Source organism: Dreissena polymorpha, chromosome 1, assembly GCF_020536995.1.
Source record: "Dreissena polymorpha isolate Duluth1 chromosome 1, UMN_Dpol_1.0, whole genome shotgun sequence".
In the NCBI taxonomy this organism is placed as follows: Eukaryota; Metazoa; Mollusca; class Bivalvia; order Myida; family Dreissenidae; genus Dreissena; species Dreissena polymorpha.
In genome coordinates, this window is record NC_068355.1 from 98,163,310 (window position 1) to 98,184,795 (window position 21,486).

Consider the following 21,486-nt stretch of genomic DNA (forward strand, 5'->3'; position numbering starts at 1 on the left):
CAAGCTTGAAAATGCATGAATTCATTATTTACTCGTTGCTCTTTAATGCACAAATCTTTGTTATAAAATTATGTATTATAACTGATCATACTTTGATCGTATATTTATAATAAACATTGATATAGAAATAAAAATACTTACTACTGTCTTCTTCTGGTAATGGGGCATGTTGACTTTCAGACTTTAATATCTAAATCAAAGCGCTGAAGGCACTGAAGATGTTCGCTATTGCATAATTCAACACGCAATTCATTTTTGAAAATCAATCGCAAGTTTGAAATGAACACACGCCATTCAACTTTATAAAGTGTGTGTCATAGCGCACGGGTCGAGTTTTGTGTGCACTTTTTATCATCCTTATTATTTCATAGAAATAACTAAGACAAAATAAAAACAACATGCTTTTTGGAAGTTCTGAAAGCATAGAAAGTATGATGAAAATGGTAATGATAACTTAATATAAAGAAAATTTGCAGACACCATATTAAAGGAATATTTTTTTCTTATATCAAATGACTATCTCACCAAGAATATAAATTCATAATGAAAGTTCCGTGTACAAAACTTTTGATTTTTTACACCATATACAAATTCAAAATATACAACAATCTTCGTATCTTGTATATGGAGGAATAAAAGTATATAAACATTGCTGTTTATGCTTTACTTATTACCCGAGCAGTTCACACGGTGTCAACAACGCTAACATAAACATAGGTATAGAGCACTCATGCGCTTTTAGGCGTAGCTGTTTCAGTTTTCATCTTAGTGACTTTTACATAACGCCAACAGACACGCATGAATATTTTCGAATATTTAATAAGCTGATTCGAGATACAACCTCTGAATTTTTGCTACATCACTGCGTATGTGCTCAGTTCAAAGGATGTAGCACTGTTCAGTGTAAGGAATTCCGGACTACTCTCTGTATGCTCAAACGACACAAATTGTGGCCCTGTTACGATTATGCGTTACAATCCATCTCGCAGAATTTCACTTTCGCCTCCAAGATGAGAAAACAATCATTAGCGAAATAGTAGTGTCACGATAAGAGAAAATCGTTTAATTATCATACCACAATGTTTGCCGTACTTGGTCAGCACGTCTGGAAATCATTCCTTAATGTGTGGATAGGCTGCCATTATTAACAAGTTTGCTATTTTCAATTCAATTTTGTATCAAAAAGCATTGTTCTTAAATGTGGCATTTTCAATTCGCAATGAGATTTGTAATGACCCTCGTCATGTGAAAATGGGTCTTATTCCATATGCGCCCATCATATAAATAGCCCACTCAGCTATCACTCCTTCTGGTAAGGAGAAACATAACATATTGAGTGATTTTAAAGCGAACAGCATCGCCTATGGCCTGACAGCGCAAAAGCACATGTTGGGTTTAACAAACGCTTGCCGAAACGCATAAGACCCATTTTCGCATGACGGCGCTATTGACGTGTGATTTAAATGTGTCGAAAGAAAACTGCGTTTAAATCAAATATAAACATACGATATATTTCGATAGTGAAGAAAGATACTCATAACAAGGCATATGAGGACACATATGAAGTGCTCTCCCGTAGTATGTTTGACAATGCTAACACACATTTCATGCGGTGAATATGCAGCTTACAAGTGAAAAACACAACACAATAGTTAAACTTTTGTTTAATTGTATTTAATTATTTAGAAAAGTAAATTGCTAATTTTATTTCATAGTCAGCGTATACGCCGACTACATTTTTAAAAGACATTTATTGTTATAAATATATTTAATATAATATATTAGGTTGTTTTCGGTTTTAGCGATTAAAAAGCATTTTCGAGGTTGTCTATAGTATGCCTGTAGTAATTCATGAACTCATATCCAACTGTCTATGTATTGAGAACTGTGAATATAAACAAGCTTAACCTTCTACTAACCTTCTGCTATTGCATTCGTATTATTATTATAAATTGTTTGTTATATTCGGGTTTAGCAATTATGAAACTTTTTTTTGTCTATCGTATCGCTGAAGTTATTGTTGAACTTATGTTCAACGTTTTATAAATTGAGAATATAAACAAAGACCTATAGATAATATGGGTCTTTGATATAAATAAGCGTCAACTTTTTCCCGAATCTCTAATTTTACGACCTGTACTACGTCATTGAGTTGTATGCGAGAGCGTAACCTATTGCGTTGTTATAACCCGTAAACTTTCCTTTGTTTATCGACAGACGCATCTATTAATAGCCTCATATATTATGAATGCCAAAACAACCGGGAAAAAGAACCACGTGACCAAATAGGACGCAAAACGCAAATACCATGCGACTACGACTTTTATTATGTAAGAAAGCTCCGCAATTCCTTTGAAGTCGGAGCCTGTGATTGCTATTACTTAAATAATTGACCTCTAACTGAAGTAAGCAAAGGAAACGCAGCACCTAATTGACCCATTCCCTCTATGTGCGAAGGCAGATTGAATTTTACTAATGTATGGTTTGCCTATTATAACACACATTATAATGCGGTAAATATGCGACTAACAAGTAAAAAACACGATAATTAAACTTTTGTTTTGAATTAAGTTATTTAGAAAACAAAATTCCAAACCTTATTTCAAAACAGCAAGACTACATTTTTTAGAGAATATTATTGTTATATTTAAATGTTTTTTTTAACAGTTTCAGCGATAATGAAACATTTTTTTATGTTGTCTATCGTATCCCTGTAATAATTGTTGAACTCGTGGTCAACGTATTATTAATTGAGACCTGTGAATATAAACAAGCGTAACCTTATACTACTGCGTTATTCTCACACGGACTCCCCTTTGTTTATCGCCAGCCTCAGATTTATGAATGAGCTGAGCGAAAATACTACGTCACGCACACGCAGCAGAAAGTGGACTATTTTAATCATTCATAAACAATCTCCTCCGCGACACGTACAATACGATCATTGTTTATTGATTCTTTTCTATAAAACACCGTTCGAAAATATTGAATGTAACACGATATTAATATAATGTTGCCATTTGTGAATACACATAATTGGAGAACTCAAACCTCTTGCATAAATTATACAGCTCTTTCTTGCGCGGATACGCAAGCGGGTATTGGGTTAATCATACCTAGTCGTATCGACCTGAATTTCACACTAAGCACTTTAGACGGGCGCTAAAGCGCCCATCTAAAAACTGCATAATTCTACTTCACGACCTAATATTCATATAATAGTCCAAGTTCAAAATTATCTTGCATAAGCATTTTACAATGTTAAAGCACAATACATAATATCGACATTGAGAAGTACAACGTGAACAGAACATACAAACAAGTATTTAGCAGCACATTGCTAACTATAGTGGCAAAAGTGAAGAATTATACATATATTATTCGTAAATGAAAAGTGAGGTTGATTCATACTAGTGAAAAAAGTATCTAAAAGGTCAGTGTCTATTCTTAATTTCTCGACATAATATATAAATTTTGCAATTATTATATTAGCTTGTACTACACGTTGATTTTAAAAGCAATTCGAAGTTATTTAGGATAGGCCAGTGACAGTAATAAGGTTATAAATAGTTCATTCAGAGCTTATTATACATAGAGCGAACAAGTAAAAATTGGTATTCTTTTTCAATTTGGTTCATGTTACATGATCGGCAGGTTAATTCGTTCATTCAGAGGCATGTTCGTGTATCTGCCGGTTTCAATAGCAAGTCTATGCGAGTATATGTTCTGAATCTTGAAAGAGCAAATCTCGAATTCTTTACAAGATTTTTTTTTTTGCAAATAGGACTCTTATATTTGATTGCTTGTTTAACAAGAGAATATGTTTTTAATTTCGATGACGAATTTACGTCGAAATGCCAGGTTTGGTGATAACTATCTATAATTATTCGCCTTTTAACAATTTCAAGAGTGGTTGATTACATGTTCTGTATTCAAAATTTCACCAAAACCATTAGTTACGAGGCGTTCCCTTATATTTGATATCCAATTGCTTTTGTAATTATTTCTGTTCCTTGGCGTATCTCTCTTAAGCATGTTATACACCTTTTTTACGATGTGATCGTTATGTAAATTGATCAGTTTATACCAATATTTTAGCGCATTAATTTGGCGACATACATGGACAGAGATCCTACCGAGTTCTTCGTTTAGTAGCTAAAATAACAATAAAAAGTATATCGCTATAGTAAAAGAATACTTTAATAGTATTGTGATATTATAATAACATTCAAACAATTTAAGATGTGCGTTTTAGCGAGTCCGCCTACATGACAATGTTGTCCGCGTAAATAAACGTTTATCAAATGTTAATCAGTAGCTTTATCAGAACCAAGCAGTTTGAGCCACTATATTAATTCGAATTGAAGCTATGCTGTCAAATAAAGGAAATTATGCCACAAGTCAGAGGCAGAGTAAGTGTCACCCTTAAGAATCATTTACTTTATTCTGTCGATTCATCTTGTCCTGAGAAGGATCATTCAGATATAGAAAACAAGGCCGAGAGACGCTCTAAAGACTTGGCCGACATGTCTCCAATGACAAGGAAAATCCAATGATTAAACCACTACGGAAACTGATGTGCTGGGCAAAGAGGACATAAGACAGGACAAGAAGAAGACATGGTGTCCATGATAAAGCTTTTCACAAATCTTAGTATTGCTAATATGTCACTTAAGAATGAAACGCAGAATCGGGGGCAATGCTGTCGGCTGCCTGATTTGTGTATGGTCAATTTATGATGCGATAACTGTCATACAGTGACATTAACAGTAACTCGGCCATGAGCTATATGCTTGTATTGCCGTTTTCACTTTGAGGAGCCCGTCGGTAATTGCGTCACATGAGCCGCGTCATACGAAAATGGGTATTATGCAATAAAAGGCCAGCGTTGTTCCAGACCATCCAAGCAGTCTTGTCAGGTGCTATTCTGTTCACTTTATAGGCAGGCCTGGTTTCGCGGCCTCTTTAGCGGACAGGGTGCCTCTTAACTTGGCTGCAAGGATGCGCAGGGTGGTCTGGAGCTACGCTGGTTGCATACGGTATAATACCCATTTGTCAGGACGCGGCTAATGTCACATGCATTAACAATCCTTATCAGTATACATGTACTGCATTCACCGGCAACTAATTTGGGAAACACTTTTAATCCTGTAGCAAACATCATTCATTAGTAACAAGAGATTTGTCACAGACTTGACGTATACCCCCATATGCTTCATTGACTTAAGTTAAGTTAAGTTACATGCTGTTTTCACAAAACAAGAGAAGCTAATTTATGGCGATTTTTATGAATTGTTATGCATTATCATTTATGGCCTTTTGACCTTTGAAATCTTGAATTCTTTCGCATGACACGCCGTCCAATGACTGTGAACACAATTAATGTACAGAGTCATTTTACAATCTCACAATGACTGACATAGTAATGGCTCGGACAAGCTCATTTATGGCCATTTTTAACTTTTGAACCCCAAGTGTGACATTGACCTTGGTGATATTGAAGTAATTCTTTTGTGTGACACACCGTCCAATGATGGTGAACAAATGTGCCAAATGATTTTAAAATCTCTAAATGAACGACATAGTTATGGCCCGGAAAAGCTCATTTTTGGCCATTTTTGACCTTTGAACTCAAAATGTGACCTTGACCATATCAACGTAATTCTTACTGCATGTCACACCGGCCAATGATGGTGAACAAATGTGCCAAATGATTTTAAAGTCTCACAATAAATGACAAAGTTATGGCCCGGACAAGACCATTTATGGACAACTCCAAGTGTGACCTTGACCTTAGAGATATCAACGTACTTTTTTGGATGACACACCGTCCAATGATGGTGAACCAATGTACCTAGTCATTTTAAAATCTAACGATAAAATGACATAGTTATGGTCCTGACAAACTTTGGGTATAAAACGCACTAACTGACCCCGTGACCCGGCATGACCATTATTCAAACTTGACCTAGACATAATCTAGATAACAACTTCTGACCAAGTTTGGTGAAGATCGGATGATATTTTCAGGACAGACAGACCGACCGACAAAGTGACTCCTATATAGCCCCCATTACCAATGGTAATGTGGATATAAATAAGGTGTTGCCCTGAATTAAACAAACAGAATTGCGTAGACTTTTCGAGGGAGTAACTTATCAATAACACTTTATGTTTTGAAAAGGTCATTAAGTGAACCTTTCTTAGTCCTATTTCTGGTCGCTTTTGGAAAATAACAATTGAATATTATCAATAACTTTAACAGTCAGTCATGGTTGTGTTAGGTGCTGACAGCATATCAAAGATTAAGTTTTATTTTTTATTCAATTACTACTCGTAATAATAATTTTATACTTTTCAAAATGATTGCTTACTTTTCTTTACAATTTCGCTTCATTAAACATATTTTCTGAAAACCAGATAATCACTACACATTATGAAAACCTGATTAGCTAAAGCCGTTATCATACATGAAAACAAAATGATGATATTCATACAACTGTTTTATTGAGCAACCATATTTGTTGGCTATGTGTCTACATTGTGTAGCAATGGCAATCTAAAATGCATTTAGAAATATGGAAGTGCTTTGTAAAGGCTAACTTAGTATGCAAAATCAATCTCATAAGACTAAATGTAAATGTGTACATATGAACAACGAAAAAAAAGCAACTGATTTTGTCATTTAAAATTGCATGTTTGCAAGTAACATCATTTCATTACTTAAATATTTGTATACATAACATAATATAACATAGTACACTCCAAAGAAATACATACTTTTTTGCAATTAAATGCAATATGGAAAATTATGAGTTAATACATATGTATATGTTGTTACTTAATCAGTAAATCAATGAAAATTTCATACATTGTTCTATCTTTATTTGCAAATTTTGCATGTTCAAAAATCGATATTATAATTGTTGCTTTACTCTATTGTCATTTGATGAAAGGAATAAATGCAAATGTATACAGAAACAAACAAGTTTCAAATATTTGCCAAGAATAAAGAATTTAAACGAATGCAGAAAAACTTTTTTGTAAAGTTGACAATTAACATGATGTTTCATAAAACAATACAAGCGAAATATGTGATTAAATTGAAATGATACATACAATGAAAACCATAATAATACTTGTATATACTTGGTTTTATTGGAAAGAGTAACATGGACTCTTTTAGCTGCATCCCTGAGAGACTAGTTAAATTCACAAAACACATCTATTTTCCAAACAATACATAAAACAAGATTCTTGGGATGTCCCTAATAGCCAGTTTACAGTTAACATGGATATCTACTATCTATAAAATCAGACAAGTTAGATACAATAATCTTAATTTTATGCATTAATTTATAGGAAAAGATGTGCAGAAAAACATAGCTTAGAAAAACACCTGATGAATAAACATTTTCTTGCTAAAACACAGCGTAAGTAAAATAAATTAATCAAGCCATAAAAAAAAACTTGTTAATTGAATTGAGTCATCATCAAACTATAAGATTAGTATGCTTTCTACCCACTTTATGCAACCCATCCGTATTTATAACTATTCTGTTATTTTTCTTTTTCTTTAGTTTAAACACCTATCACAACCAACCAAAGAAAAAAATACATATCAACCTTTTTTTTTAACCGAAAGAAAACCACAAGGTCAAAAATATATATTAGCATATCTTGTACAAGTTTTGCACATTATTGCTGCTACATGGTATCACTTTGTTTTAAGATCATATACATGTACACATTGTATGTGTTATATTGAATAATAATAAAAAAGATTAAAACACAACTGAAATGTAAGAATAAAATTTATAATTTGTATGTGGCTCTTGTGATGTCTTTTAAATCCATGCAATAGGTATTTAATCTAAAAAGAATATATTTTACAAATACACACTATTTTAATATTTATTTATTTTGGTGCTTTTTACTTGTGACACAGGTTATAATATTTTAACAAATAACTATCAATTTAGCTTATCTTTTTCCAAATGTACTTCAACAACATAATTCTTTGTAAAAAATCTAAACACAAAACTTAACAGTATTTATACAAACTATACAACATATGAAATTTTGGCTAGCAGCTATATTTCAGATTCTGGAGAATTGTCTAAATTTTCTGGCAAGAATGGTACATCAGCCTGCGCTGTTGCAGGGTGAGAGATGTTTGCTGCCTCAGTTTTGGGGAATGAATTTCTAGATGCTGATGAGTTTGCAGGAAGAAATACCACATGCTGTTCCCGAGAGCGCTTCTCTGTTAACTGCCTTCTTTTTCTGTAAAATTATCAGTGCAGGCTTATTTCAGTAATATGTGTAAGGGCATGGTTAAGAGATATTTACATGAACTCCCCTACAATTAGGAACAAGAGATGTGTTTGTCAGAAACACAATGCCCCCTATTGTGCCGCTTTGAAATAAAATTTCAATCTATCATTCAACAGGTTTACAAATTATCTCCCTTTTAAAACTTATTACTTCCCTTGGATTGTATTTTTTTGACTTTTGACCTTGAAGGATGACCTTGACCTTTCACCACTCAAAATGTGCAGCTCTGTGAGATGCACATGCATGCCAAATATCAAGTTGCTATCTTCAATATTTAAAAAGTTATGACCAAACTTTAACGAAGGTTAAAGTTTTGGTTAAAGTTTTGGGACACACACAATGAATGAATGAATGAAAGATAGACAGACAGGCCAAAAACAATATACCCCCGATCTTTCGCCCTGGGGGCATAAAAACATTGCTGTGTTTGTTACATGCTTGTTAAATTGGATAGTTGTCGTTTTTAACAGTATTTCAGTCTTATCCTGCAGTCAGTTAACCAACACAAACTTTTCCTGGGTAAGCTACTTTACCATCGCTAATTTCGCATAGTAAATGACAACTGCCCAACTTAAATCAGAGGTAAGGCGGATAATGGCAGTAGAAAGAATTTCATGATCAATGACCACACAAGTTTAGTTATGAGGACCGTCCATGAATGGAACCCACAATAATTGCATCAGGCCTTTTTTATTTTTCAATTGCATCTTATAATTATTATTTCTCAATTGTATTTCAATTGCATAAAAAAGTATATAATTATAATTTATATGATTTTGTCCTTTGAATTTGAATTATTACAAAGAGTTATATAAAATAAGTATTTCCCAAATCAGTGTTTTTTCCGCATGAAAACATTCCTTAACCTTAAATTGCATTTTCCCATAATGGCAAAGAAAAGGCCTAAAGATTTGTAGTCTAGCGTTCCACAAACTGGCACCACTTGTGTTGGTCGATGTTATAACTATCATATAGAAACTATATTTTGTTAGCGTTGTAAACGTTCATTTAGTTCAACAAATACTACTAGCAACAGCTTTCTGTACTGGACACACTAACCCACCTTTTTCGTACTGCTACTCCTATGAAGGCAGCAATGGTGGCCAAGAGTATGGTTCCACATGCAATACCTGCATACACCCCGACAGACATCTTGTCAGTTACACCTCTGCTACCCGCATCTACTGGCTCCCCTTTGACAAAAGCAGCATCAGCTGAAATGAAGAATTCATTGTTAAAGGCTGTTAGGATATCAACTTCTTTCATACAAATCAAATGTCAATGCATCCTTAGTCCCTTACTAGACTGCACACACTCCACAATACATCTTGGTAGACTCAAATAAGGACTGCAGAACTGAGGTCAGGGTAAAACCGCTTATTCTACGGTATTACAGATAAAGACATGATTGCTACTTTATTAACCCTTTGCATGCTGGGAAATTTGTGGTCTGCTAAAATGTCGTCTGCTGAATTTCTAAAATTAGCAGTTTCTTCCATTTTTTTCAAAGAATACTATCAGAATAGCAAACAGTTTGGATCCTGATGAGACGCCACGTTCTGTGGCGTCTCATCTGGATCCAAACTGTTTGAAAAGGCCTTCAAAATTCGGTTCCCGCACTGAAAGAGTTAAACTTTTACATAAACTTTTTGACAATAAGCTGTAGATCTACATAATATGCGATACATTAACAAACTTTCACTTCTGTTTTTATCCTGACTATTTCATGCATGAGCGTGAACTTTTTATAATGTTGTTCTTGTTCAATGGTGGACAGAGTTACAAACCTGTGGGTGATTCTTTGAGTTCATATATTTCATATGATACACCTGGTACTTTTTCTGAAACAATACAAAATGGAAGCATGCATACATTCTACGAAACTTAATAACAACACAACAGTTAATATGTTGAAGAAAATATTGAATCTGTGCAAAAGACGCAGATGAAAAAAGACACATACATATTAAACTGCCAGTAGATGCAAGTAGGTATATGATTGAGCCTGTTGTCATGAATGCTTATTATAAGTACATGCATATGAAAAGCAACCACCTTATTGTAATCATTAATACTTAATAGGAGTCTATTGTTAAATTACTTGAAGAAAAACAATGCCACAGTTCTGACAAGCTTTTTCATGCCTAAATTTCTACTCTGATCTCAGTGAAATTTCAGCTTGGAACTACTTTGTAGGCTTTTCCCAACAAAAACTTTAAGATCTATGGCACCACTGCCCCTGAATTTGCAAACAACCCCTGAACCTGCATATCCAAATAATGGAACACCTGTGACTGAATTTTCTATTTAGAAGTACCCCTGTACCTAAATTTCCAATTAATATTAGTTTTAGATTTTGACTAATGTTAAAATGAATACATAACACATTAATTTCAGAAAAAGGCAATAAATGAGGGTCTTTTTCCGTGTGCTGAACAAAGCCCATGCAACGACCTGAACAGCTTACGCACCTGTAATGCTGTCTTTACATAGTGACCATTTGTGGCAAGTCACTGTAAATGCCATATTTGACATTTGACCTGTAAGTATATAGCTAGGGACACGGGTCATGCCACTGACATGTTCTTTCCACATGGTGATCATTTGCAGCAGCGTATTGACAAATTTCCCATACTTGACCTTTTAAATGTAAGCATGTAATTATTTTTTTGTATGACAATTTCGTAAAAGATGCAGGTGGAACTTAGTCTAGTCAGAGTATAAATCTGTGGCAAGCTGTTTTCAAACTGTTCAAAGAATGATATGGTCCAAACAAGACCAATATGTATGACAGTATTTGACCTTTACCTCAAAGTGTGACCTTGGTAAGGTAAAAGCCACAAGTCTTGTGTCTGCCATGCTTAATCATGCAAATGTTTAATATTGTGTTAAGTCAGTTAAAAATTGCATGATGAATGATAAGGTAACAGTTTGAACAAGCTTTATGTTGTTAATATTTGACCTTTGTTCCCTAGTAGGAAATTCGCATGGGAGTTAAGAACACAAAGGTTTAATGTTACACACTGTCTCAAAATTATTATCTTCTATGTGAAGTTTTTTTATGAATTCATGTTGGCTGATAAAGATTTAGTTACTTTCCATGCAAGCTAAATAATGCCCATATTTGACATTTTATCTGTAATTGTGACCTTTAGCTATGAGATGTGAACATAGATATTGTAAGCAACAACATATAATCTATACTTCATAATTTGTGGATATTTTTTTGGTGGTGGAGGAAAAGATTGGAAAGAGAAAGGAAAGTATGAATAGAACCACAATTCTTACAGCTATAGTAAGCTGCCCACAAGAGGGCTGGACTATTACCTGATAGAATTCATGATGACAAAAAAAGTGATTCTAGTGATGAATGACTCCACATAAGCTTGGAGACTTTTCTATAACGCAACACTTTTTAAACTTGAATATCTCAGTAATTAGTTAAGATTTTGATTTAAAATTGCACATGTGATCATTTGACTATATTCTGTGCAAATTAACGATAAAATCATTCATCAGTGCGCTTTTGCACGTGGGGTAGGTGTTGTTTTATTGTTTTGCATGCGAAAATGGTGGACCGCAATATATTTCAATGTTTTCACTTTAGGTGGGTTGAAACACCAGGAAAAAATCAAATTAATTAAAAATCAATATTTCTCGTATACAATTTCAGGAGGGCAACAGCGCAATCAGCATGTTGCTGGCTACCTTCCCCAATTGCTGAAGCATCCGATCGTCACAGATTAATGCTTTTATCGTTTGCTTGCACTTATTGTAGTCAAATGATCACATGTACAATTTTAAATCAAAATATTTTCTCATATCTGAGATATTTAAGTTAGAAAAAATGCTGCTTTCAAAAAGTCACCAAGTGTAGTACAACGCTGCATGTATAATTCCAATTTTATTTCAATCTCATCATTCTCGTTGGGTTTTATACCTGGAAAACATTACATTAATTAGAAAAACAATATGGCTCATACATGAATATTCATGAGGGCAAATGCAAGCCGGTCGGTCATGAAAACGCGTAAGTTAATGCGTTTTACTTTTCACATTACATTGTATTAATTTATTATTTTACGATGCACCATTTTGAGAATTTTACTTTTCCAGTGAATTTTTAAATTTGTTATGTTAGATATTTTGATGTTGATCAATTTCAATTAATTTTTCATGACTTATTAAATATCTGTTGAATTAGACTGAGTGCAAATTTCAACAAAGCCGTTCTAAAATAAGGGAGCTATATTGATTTGCGCTAGAAAAGTCTCCAAGTGTATTGCTTTCCAACAGATGTAGAGTGATATTTTAACTTTTGACCAAAGTAGAACAAAAGGAAAGAAAATTGGGATTGAATATTCAAACAAAAGATGTGTTTGTCAGAAACACAATGCTCCTTACTGCTCCGCTTTGATTTATTAATTGTTTTTTTATCATTTGGCAGGTACAGATAATTATCTCCCTTTGAAGCTTATTACTTCCCTTGGATTAGTTTTTTGAACTTTGACCTTGACAAATGACCTTGACCTTTCACCACTCAAAATGTGCAGCTCCGTGAGATACACATGCATGCCAAATATCAAGTTGCTATCTGAAGGGACATAGAAGTTATGAGCATTTTTAGAAACCTAAACGCAGAAACCCAAACGCAAAGCGTGACGGAAAGACAGACAGTCCGATCACTATATGGCCTCATTCGGGGGCATAAAAAATGATGAAGACTTGCGAAAATTGTTAAAGGGGAATTTAACCGCAGACAACTAGAAATGGCGCAGCCGCGGCCCGACGCATATCCCCACGCCGCAGCTTTCAAAATTCCAAATAGTGCACTGTCGCACATATGCTCATAGCTACCATGTGTTTAAGTTTCAAGGTTCTAGTGCTAATAGTGTAGGAGGAGATAGTGGCAGGCGGACGAACAGACGGTTGAGATAACCACATAATCCCCCTGCGCCAATTTGGAGCGTGGCGATAACTACCAGTGCACATATCTATTACAAAACAAAATTGACAACATCACACAATGAAACAACAATTTGAAAAAGTGCCAATTTATTCCTGTGCACATACTTAGACATGATCCATTTTTGGCTTGGTAGAACCCTTCACAGCATGTGGTTTCAATATAGTACAATGTTATTGTTTCATTTGCCTTTCTGTCACAATATGTACTGCTGCAAATAAAGATAAAAATACAATAATTTGAGAAAAGATAAAAATACTATAATTCAAATATAACATGAACAAAATTAAATGTGGCAACTTGATTACATAAATTTTATAAAGCACTTCTTTTTTCTTAAAGAATGTGTATTGCAAGTACATGTATTAAATTTCATATTTAACTACAATTACTGAAGTATAGTACAGCTACTTTCAGGTAACAAGAGTGCAAGATGTCACATGAGATACAAAATAATTGAAATGTTCTGTGCAGCCAGAGCATATGTTCTGACCAAGTTTCATGAATAATGAACTATAAATGTAAATTTTTGAGTGCTTAACAAGGTTTTACTACATTGTATAGCCATATAAGGATAACTTCCCTGCCCCCTGGCGACCATGTTTTTCAACAGATGGAAACCATTTTCGAACTCATTTAAGATATCATAAAAAAAATGATCTGACCAAGTTTCATTCAGATTAGGCAATAAATGTGACTTTATGAGTGTTAACAAGTTTTTACAACAGCCATATAGGAGAAAATGCCTCGCCCCCAGGCGGCCAAGTTTTTCAACCAACTGGAACCATTTTCCGAGTCATCAAATATATTTTTGAGACAAATCTTCTGTCCAAGTTTCATGAAGATCGGACAATAAATGTGGCCTGAAGAGTATTAACAAGGTTTTGCTATAGCAATATAAGGAAAAATGCTCTGCCCCCTGGGGCCCATGTTTTTCAAGCAACCGGAACCATTTTCCAACTCGTTTAGCGTCAGTTTTCACAAAATGGCAAAATAGATGTTGAAAGTTGTATATATATAGTCCATCAATCTTACTGATAGAAGGTACAGTAGTTGAGACTCAGCCATCCACAACGAGCTGTGTACTTCTGTATACACGGCTCCTTCTTCAATACCTCTTGAGTCTCCTTTCGATGCAGCACATTGGTACATTTTGTAGCACTGTAAAGCAAAATTTCTAAATCAGTGCTCAAGCTAGGATTTGAAAAGGACAGTGGGGGATATTTTGTCAAAAGGGCACTTCTGAGCCCGAACTTTTTTCTCAAAAGGGTACTTTTTAGCGAGCCATTTGATACAATATATCATATCCTTTATTATCAAACATAATGAATAAAATTTCTACAATAAGGAATAAATGAATAACAGTGTAATAATATATTAAAAAATTATTATTTAATATATGTAATTGTACTGTGTATGTAATTAGATAAACAAGAGGGCCTGAAAGGCCCAAAGTCGCTCACCTGAGATAACAAGATATTATTGGAACAAATCTTCTGACCAAGTTTCACGAAGATTGGAAAATAAATGTGGCCTCTAGAGTGTTAACAAGGTTTTACTATAGCCATAAAAGGAAAAATGCCCCGCCCCTGGCAGCCATGTTTTTCAACCAACCGGCATCATTTTTGAACTCATCCAAGATATTATCGGGATGAATCTTCTGACCAAGTTTCATGAAGATCGGACATTAAATGTGGCCTCTAGAGTGTTAACAAGATTTTACTATAGCCATATAAGGAAAAATGCCCCGCCCCTTGGAAGCCATTTTTTTCAAGCAAACATAATTATTTTTTAACTCATCCAAGATATCATTGAGACCAATCGTCTGACCAAATTTCATGAAGATTGGACAATAAATGTGGCCACTAGAGTGTTAACAAGGTTTTACCAAAGCCATATATAGCTATATAAGGAAAAATGCCCCGCCCCTGGTGGCCATGTTTTTAAAGCAACAAAAACCATTTTCAAACTCATCCAAGATATCATTGGGACAACTCTTAAGACTAAGTTTCATGAGTTTCGGAAAAAAATGTGACCTCTAGGGTGTTAACAAGGTCATACATTTCAATATAATTTAAAATAAAAGTTAAGAAGAACATGTGTCGAAAAATGCGAAATAAGCCAGATATTTAATTCTGAAATAGAAAATGTCTGTAAAGTCGAATTTGCCAGAATGTATATCATGCATGTACAATGTCAATCTTAATTTAGTGTAATGGTTGTTTTTAAATTTCTGCAGCGATGTCTATTCATACGACACACAAACACTAACTCCGATCCTAATAAAAGGCTTCTTCGGTTATTGTAGGAAAATATGTACAAAATATCTTCGTCACCATCGGCTCGGGGCGCTAATTTGTCTTTGCTGCATTTTATGAAATTCGTCTTCAATGTCTTGCCTATTTTGTGTATTTGTAACATGTATTTAGCAATATATTACAATTTAATGCAAATAAAAATCGTATAGTCTCGCTTTAATCGTTTGACAAAAGAATGCCATATTGTACAGAATCATCAAACAATAAAAAACATATTCAAAAGTTTGCTATCTTCCAGAATGTAAAACTATCATTTATAATTAATTCCACTTAATCTTCTTGTGCTTAAAAATATATATTTTAAAAAGGGAGACAACTCTGTCAATTCAACATAATAAATGCTTGCTTTACTATATAAATATAAGGAAAATGACCCCCCCCAGCTTCCATGCTTTTTTACCGATCCAAACCATTTTCGAACTCAACTGTCATATCCAAAAAACACATGTTCTGACCAAATTTCATGAACATTGGACCAAAAATAAGACTTCTAGAGGGTTCACATGTTTTCACTATATATATAGAGAGAAAACTGCCCCACATGTTTTTTCACAGATCTGGACCATTTTCGAACTCGTCCGAGATATCAATGAACCCAGTGTTTTGACAAGTTTCACAATGATTGGGCAAAAATTGTGACTTCTAGAGTGTTCACAAGGTTTCTTTATAGCCATATGAGGAATACTGCCCCGCCCCATGGCGGCCATTTTTTTCAAAGGACCAGAACCATTTTTGAACTCAACCAACATATCATTAAGACAAACATTTTGACAAAGTTACATGAAGATTGGGCATCAAATATGACTTCTACAGTGTTCACAAGGTTTTTCTTTTTTTTTTACCTAGTGACCTAGTTTTTGACCCATCATTACCCAGTTTCGAACTCATTCGATGTATCAATGGGACAAATGTTCTGACCAAGTTTCATGAAAATCAGACAATAAATGTGGCCTCTAGAGTGTTCACAAGGCAAAATGTTGACGACGCATGACGGACAAAAGGTGATCACAAAAGCTCACCATGAGCACTTTGTGCTCAGGTGAGCTAAAAAATAATACAAAAAGGACAGAATTAAAGTGCAGGGCTCAGCTTCAGAACCGAAGGGTGACAAGTCCTTCCATTTGGGCCTAGCTGGAGCACTGTTTAATACACACAAGAAATAATAGGTTAATGGATTTCCTCCTAATAAAATGTAATGATGCATACAAAATCTTTGAATTTTATCAGTGTTGCACGATTGGTCAGTATTATAAGTTGATATTTTTAATCTTCTATTATACGTCTGCATTCAATATATCTTAAACTCCACCATGCCACAAATTATAAAGGTTCTCATGTTTTAAAATAGGTGGAGAATGACTGTTTGTGTATATTTTTTATTAATTTATCTTTGCTGAATGGCACTACATTGGACGTTTTTTTTTTTAATTATGAGTAAAAGTGTTCAAAAAACATAAAAACCTAATCACCCTGTAAAACTATTCATTAACTTTCAAAACATCTGGGCCTGAGCGCAACCTCGGAAGTAGCATTGGCCCAGTTATTAATGCATCTCAAAACAAGAGCACCGCCTTGCAGGTGCAGACCGCTCATCTATTTTTCTTTTTAAAGGTGAAGGGACTATCTCAATACTTCAATCAACAATAGCTTGTCACAGTAGTGCCAAATCCCCGCTGAAATGTGTTTGCTGTATGACAACATTAGTTTTAGAGAGTAGAATAATATTTGTAAAATCAAATAAAGGGAGATAATTCATTATGCTCCAGACAAAAAATTACTTTGAAATTGAATAAAGAGAAATAATTCAAACACTATATATCTAAGGTAGATAGAGTTATGGTTCTTAGTCACTGCACTTCTCCTACTTGCCATCTGTTTATATTTCAAGTTTCAAGTAAATCCCTTTAGTACATTTAGAGTTATGCTGTGGACAAAAATTTACTTTAAAATTATATAAAAGGGGAGAAAATTCAAAAAGTAAGGTAGATAGAGTTATGGTTCTTGGTCACTGCACTTCTCCTAGTTGCCATCTGTTTATATTTCAAGTTTCAAGTATCCCTTTAGTAGATTTAGAGTTATGCTCCGGACAAACATTTACTTTAAAGTTATATAAAAGGGGAGAAAATTCAAAAACTAAGGTAGATAGAGTTATGGTTCTTAGTCACTGCAATTTTCCTACTTGCCATCTGTTTATATTTAAAGTTTCAAGTAAATCCCTTCAGTAGATTTAGAGTTATGCTCCGGACAAAAATTTACTTTAAAATTATATAAAAGGGGAGATAATTCAAAAACTAATGTAGATAGAGTTGTGGTTCTTGATCACTGCACTTTTCCTAGTTGCCATCTGTTTATATTTCAAGTTTTAAGTAAATCCCTTTAGTATATTTAGAGCTATGCTCCAGACAAAAATTTACTTTAAAGTTATATAAAAGGGGAGATAATTCAAAAACTAAGGTAGATAGAGTTATAGTTCTTGGTCACTGCACTTCTCCTAGTTGCCATCTGTTTACATTCTAAGTTTATAGTAAATCCATTGAATAGATTTGGAGTTATGCTCCGGACAAAGTTTCGGCCGGCCGGACAGATGGACGGACAGACGGACAGGACCAATTACTATATCCCCTCCGAATTTTTTTTCGGCGGGGATAAAAAAGATGGATGGTTGGGGTGGAGAGGGGTGTTTAGTGTGGGGGTGTGGTCATTTATTACATTATCTTCCAAAAATAAGAAATAAATATGCAAAAACAAAATAAAAATAAATTATTTTTTTTTGGGGGGGGGGGGGGGGATATTCTTGGGTGGGATATTTGGACGGTCTTTCAAAAATAAAATAATAAAAGTAAATATTTTTGTTTTTTAACTATGTTTCCAAAAAAAAATAAAAAATTGGGGGGACGGGTTGGGTGGGGTCAGGGGGGGTATAGTGTGAGGGTGTGGTCATTTATAAGATGATCTTTTAAAAAAATTTTTTAAAAAAATTGTTTTTTATTGGGGGGGATTCGGGGGGGGGGGGGGGGGCATGGGGGATGGTTTGGGTGGAGTCTATTGTAGTACGTCATGTAAGAGTTGTTTTGTCAAAGTATCAATCAAATCTGATCACAAATAACGAAGTCATGGCAATTTTTGCAAAATATAATTATTTGACCTTGAGAGTCAAGTTCATTCAAAGGTCAAGGTAAAATTCAACTTGCCAGGTACAGTACCCTCATGATAGTATGAATGTATTTGAAGAATGAAAGCAATAGCCTCGATACTTTAGAAGTAAAGTGGATGTAAACACAAAATTTAACCATATATTCTAAGTTACTAAGTCAAAAAGGGCCATAATTCCATCAAAATGACAACCAGATTTATGCAACTTGTTTCATACAGTCCCCTTATGATAGTTTGTGAGTGTTCCAAGTCTGAAAGCAATAGCTATGATACTTTAGGAGTAAAGCGGCCCAAAACACAAAACTTAACGAAATTTTCAATTTTCTCAGTATAAAGGGGCCATAATTCTGTCAAAATGCCAGTCAGAGTTACATAACTTTGCCTGCACAGTCCCCTTATGATAGTAAGTAAGTGTTGCAAGTATGAAAGCAATAGCTTTGATACTTTAGGAATAAAGTGGACCTAAACACAAAACTTAACCAAATTTTCAATTTTCTAAGTATAAAAAGGGCACATAATTCTGTCAAAATGCACGCCAGAGTTATCTAACTTTGCCTGCCCAGTCCCCTCATGATAGTTAGTAAGTGTACCAAGTTTGAATGCAATAGCTTTGATGCTTTATGAGAAAAGTGGACCTAAACACAAAACTTAACCAACTTTTCAATTTTCTGAGTATAAAAAGGGCACATAATTATGTCAAAATACACGCCAGAGTTATCTTACTTTGCCTGCCCAGTCCCCTCATGATAGTAAGTAAGTGTACCAAGTTTAAATGCAATAGCTTTGATGCTTTATGAGAAAAGTGGACCTAAACATAAAACTTACCCAAATTTTCAATTTTCTAAGTATAAAAAGGGCACATAATTCTGTCAAAATGTCAGCCAAGTTATCTAACTTTGCCTGCCTAGTCCCCTCATGAAAGTTAGTAAGTGTACCAAGTTTGAATGCAATAGCTTTGATACTTTATGAGAAAAGTGGACCTAAACACAAAACTTAACCAGATGCCGACGCCAAGGTGATGACAGCTCATAATTTAAAAAAAATAGATGAGCTAAAAAGGTGGCGCCCCGCCCCGTGAAACTTAAATTAAACATCCTGTTCCAGCTATAGTTTCTTGGCCACATACATGTTTACAACAAAAATTTCTCTTCCTCTGACAGCCATCTTTTTATTATTTATCAGCATTTTCAACCTGGGCCTAGATATCATTAGAACAAATCTTCAATAAAAGCAACTGTGATTTTGGACTTAAAATGTGACTTCTAGTTTTATTAAGGGTTGACAATAGTTCTTCTTGAATGCTCTGAGCTTTTATGAGTACATACGTACGGAGGGTCAATAGCTGGGAGTTGGATTATTGCAACTAGGGTTGACAATATCCGGGTTGGCGCCACAATATCCTGCCATATTAGGAAAACTGCCCTTCCCCATGGTTGCCATGTTGTTGTTTTTTAAACAAATATTTACCATTTTTGAACTCATCTGAGATAAAATTATGACAAAATCAATTCAATGACCACATTTCATAAAGATTGAACTAAGCATGTGTCTCAAAGTCTGACATAGAGTGGTAAAAACGTTTCACTACAGCCATAAAATTATAACTGTCCAGTCCCCTTAACAATATCTATAAAGTAAGTCTTGCTCAAACTTATATAGATGTTGGAAATGATTATTTGACTTGATTGGGTAAATTGTGAGATTTTACTTCAGTATTCAACTGATATTGTACTAATGTTAATTATATATTTAATTTCTAATCGAGTTCAGCTTACCTGGCTATGCCAACAAATAAACACATCATCAACGGAAACCAGCCACTGAATGCGGAAAGCATGGTCTGTTTTTACTCTGTTACAAACAATTAACGACAAAAACACGTCATTTAATAACATCAACGTGATGGTTACACTATTCAAACCCTAGAATGGACTTCGTTCTCTTGTTTACTTATTTGCGTCATTTGACGTACGTTCACCTTTGACTTGACTGGTTTTGATAGATTCAAACTACAGACAGCATTGATAATTTATAACTAAATAAACAAACCCGTCCGTACACTAAATATACGGATTGAGGTAGCACGTTGTGTGCTACTTTCAGTTTCCTTTCAAAGGCGTCAAGTGGAGGATAAGACGTTTACTTTTTTAGTGAACCATACATTAGAAGAAATTAATTAATTTTCAAAATGTTTTTTGTTGGGCATTGACTTTCAACATGTTTTGTGGTTGCATTTGACTTTTTATTGTAAACTAGGAGTAGAAGAAGCGACGTGAGAGCTAGAGAGATAGAGAGAGAAGCGACTGAAAGAACAGAACGACACGAAAGGCCGACAGCCTATCTCTCTCTCTCTCTCTCTCTCTCTCTCTATCTTCTCTCTCTCTCTCTCTCTCTCTCTCTCTCTCTCTGTCTCTCTTCATGCATGCAAAGCTTCTGATGATCTGTTGTGAAAAACATATTGACCTTTAATATAAAATGACTCCATCTTATAACATTATGTATAACACTTAGCTGATCAAATAGCATGGGACTTTAAAGGGGGCCTTTTCAAGCTGTTGGGGATAATTCGACAAAAATGCAAACAAGTTGTTTTCAGATTCGCAAATTTTCATTTTAGTTATGATATTTGTGAGAAAACAGTAATACTGAACATTTACCATGGTCTAAAATAGCCATTATATGCATCTTTTGACGATTTAAAAACCTGAAAATTAT

General features: G+C 34.4%; 1 protein-coding gene across 2 annotated transcripts; it reads right to left on the bottom strand.

Moving 5' to 3' along the window:
• Nucleotides 1-6,485: 6,485 nt before the first annotated feature.
• LOC127841946 (uncharacterized) lies at nucleotides 6,486-20,732 on the bottom strand. 2 transcript variants are annotated; one of them, XM_052371108.1, is made up of 6 exons: nucleotides 20,547-20,729; nucleotides 14,336-14,461; nucleotides 13,408-13,511; nucleotides 10,122-10,175; nucleotides 9,398-9,548; nucleotides 6,486-8,283 (listed from the first exon to the last, which is right to left on the bottom strand). In XM_052371108.1, the coding sequence occupies exons 1-6, from the start codon at nucleotides 20,606-20,608 to the stop codon at nucleotides 8,094-8,096; spliced, it is 687 nt and encodes a 228-aa protein (XP_052227068.1). In that variant the 5' UTR covers nucleotides 20,609-20,729; the 3' UTR covers nucleotides 6,486-8,093. The 2 variants fall into 2 exon arrangements, with proteins under 2 accessions (XP_052227068.1, XP_052227079.1); XM_052371119.1 differs by lacking the exon at nucleotides 10,122-10,175 and having other exon boundaries at nucleotides 20,547-20,732.
• Between the last annotated feature and the right edge of the window lie 754 nt (nucleotides 20,733-21,486).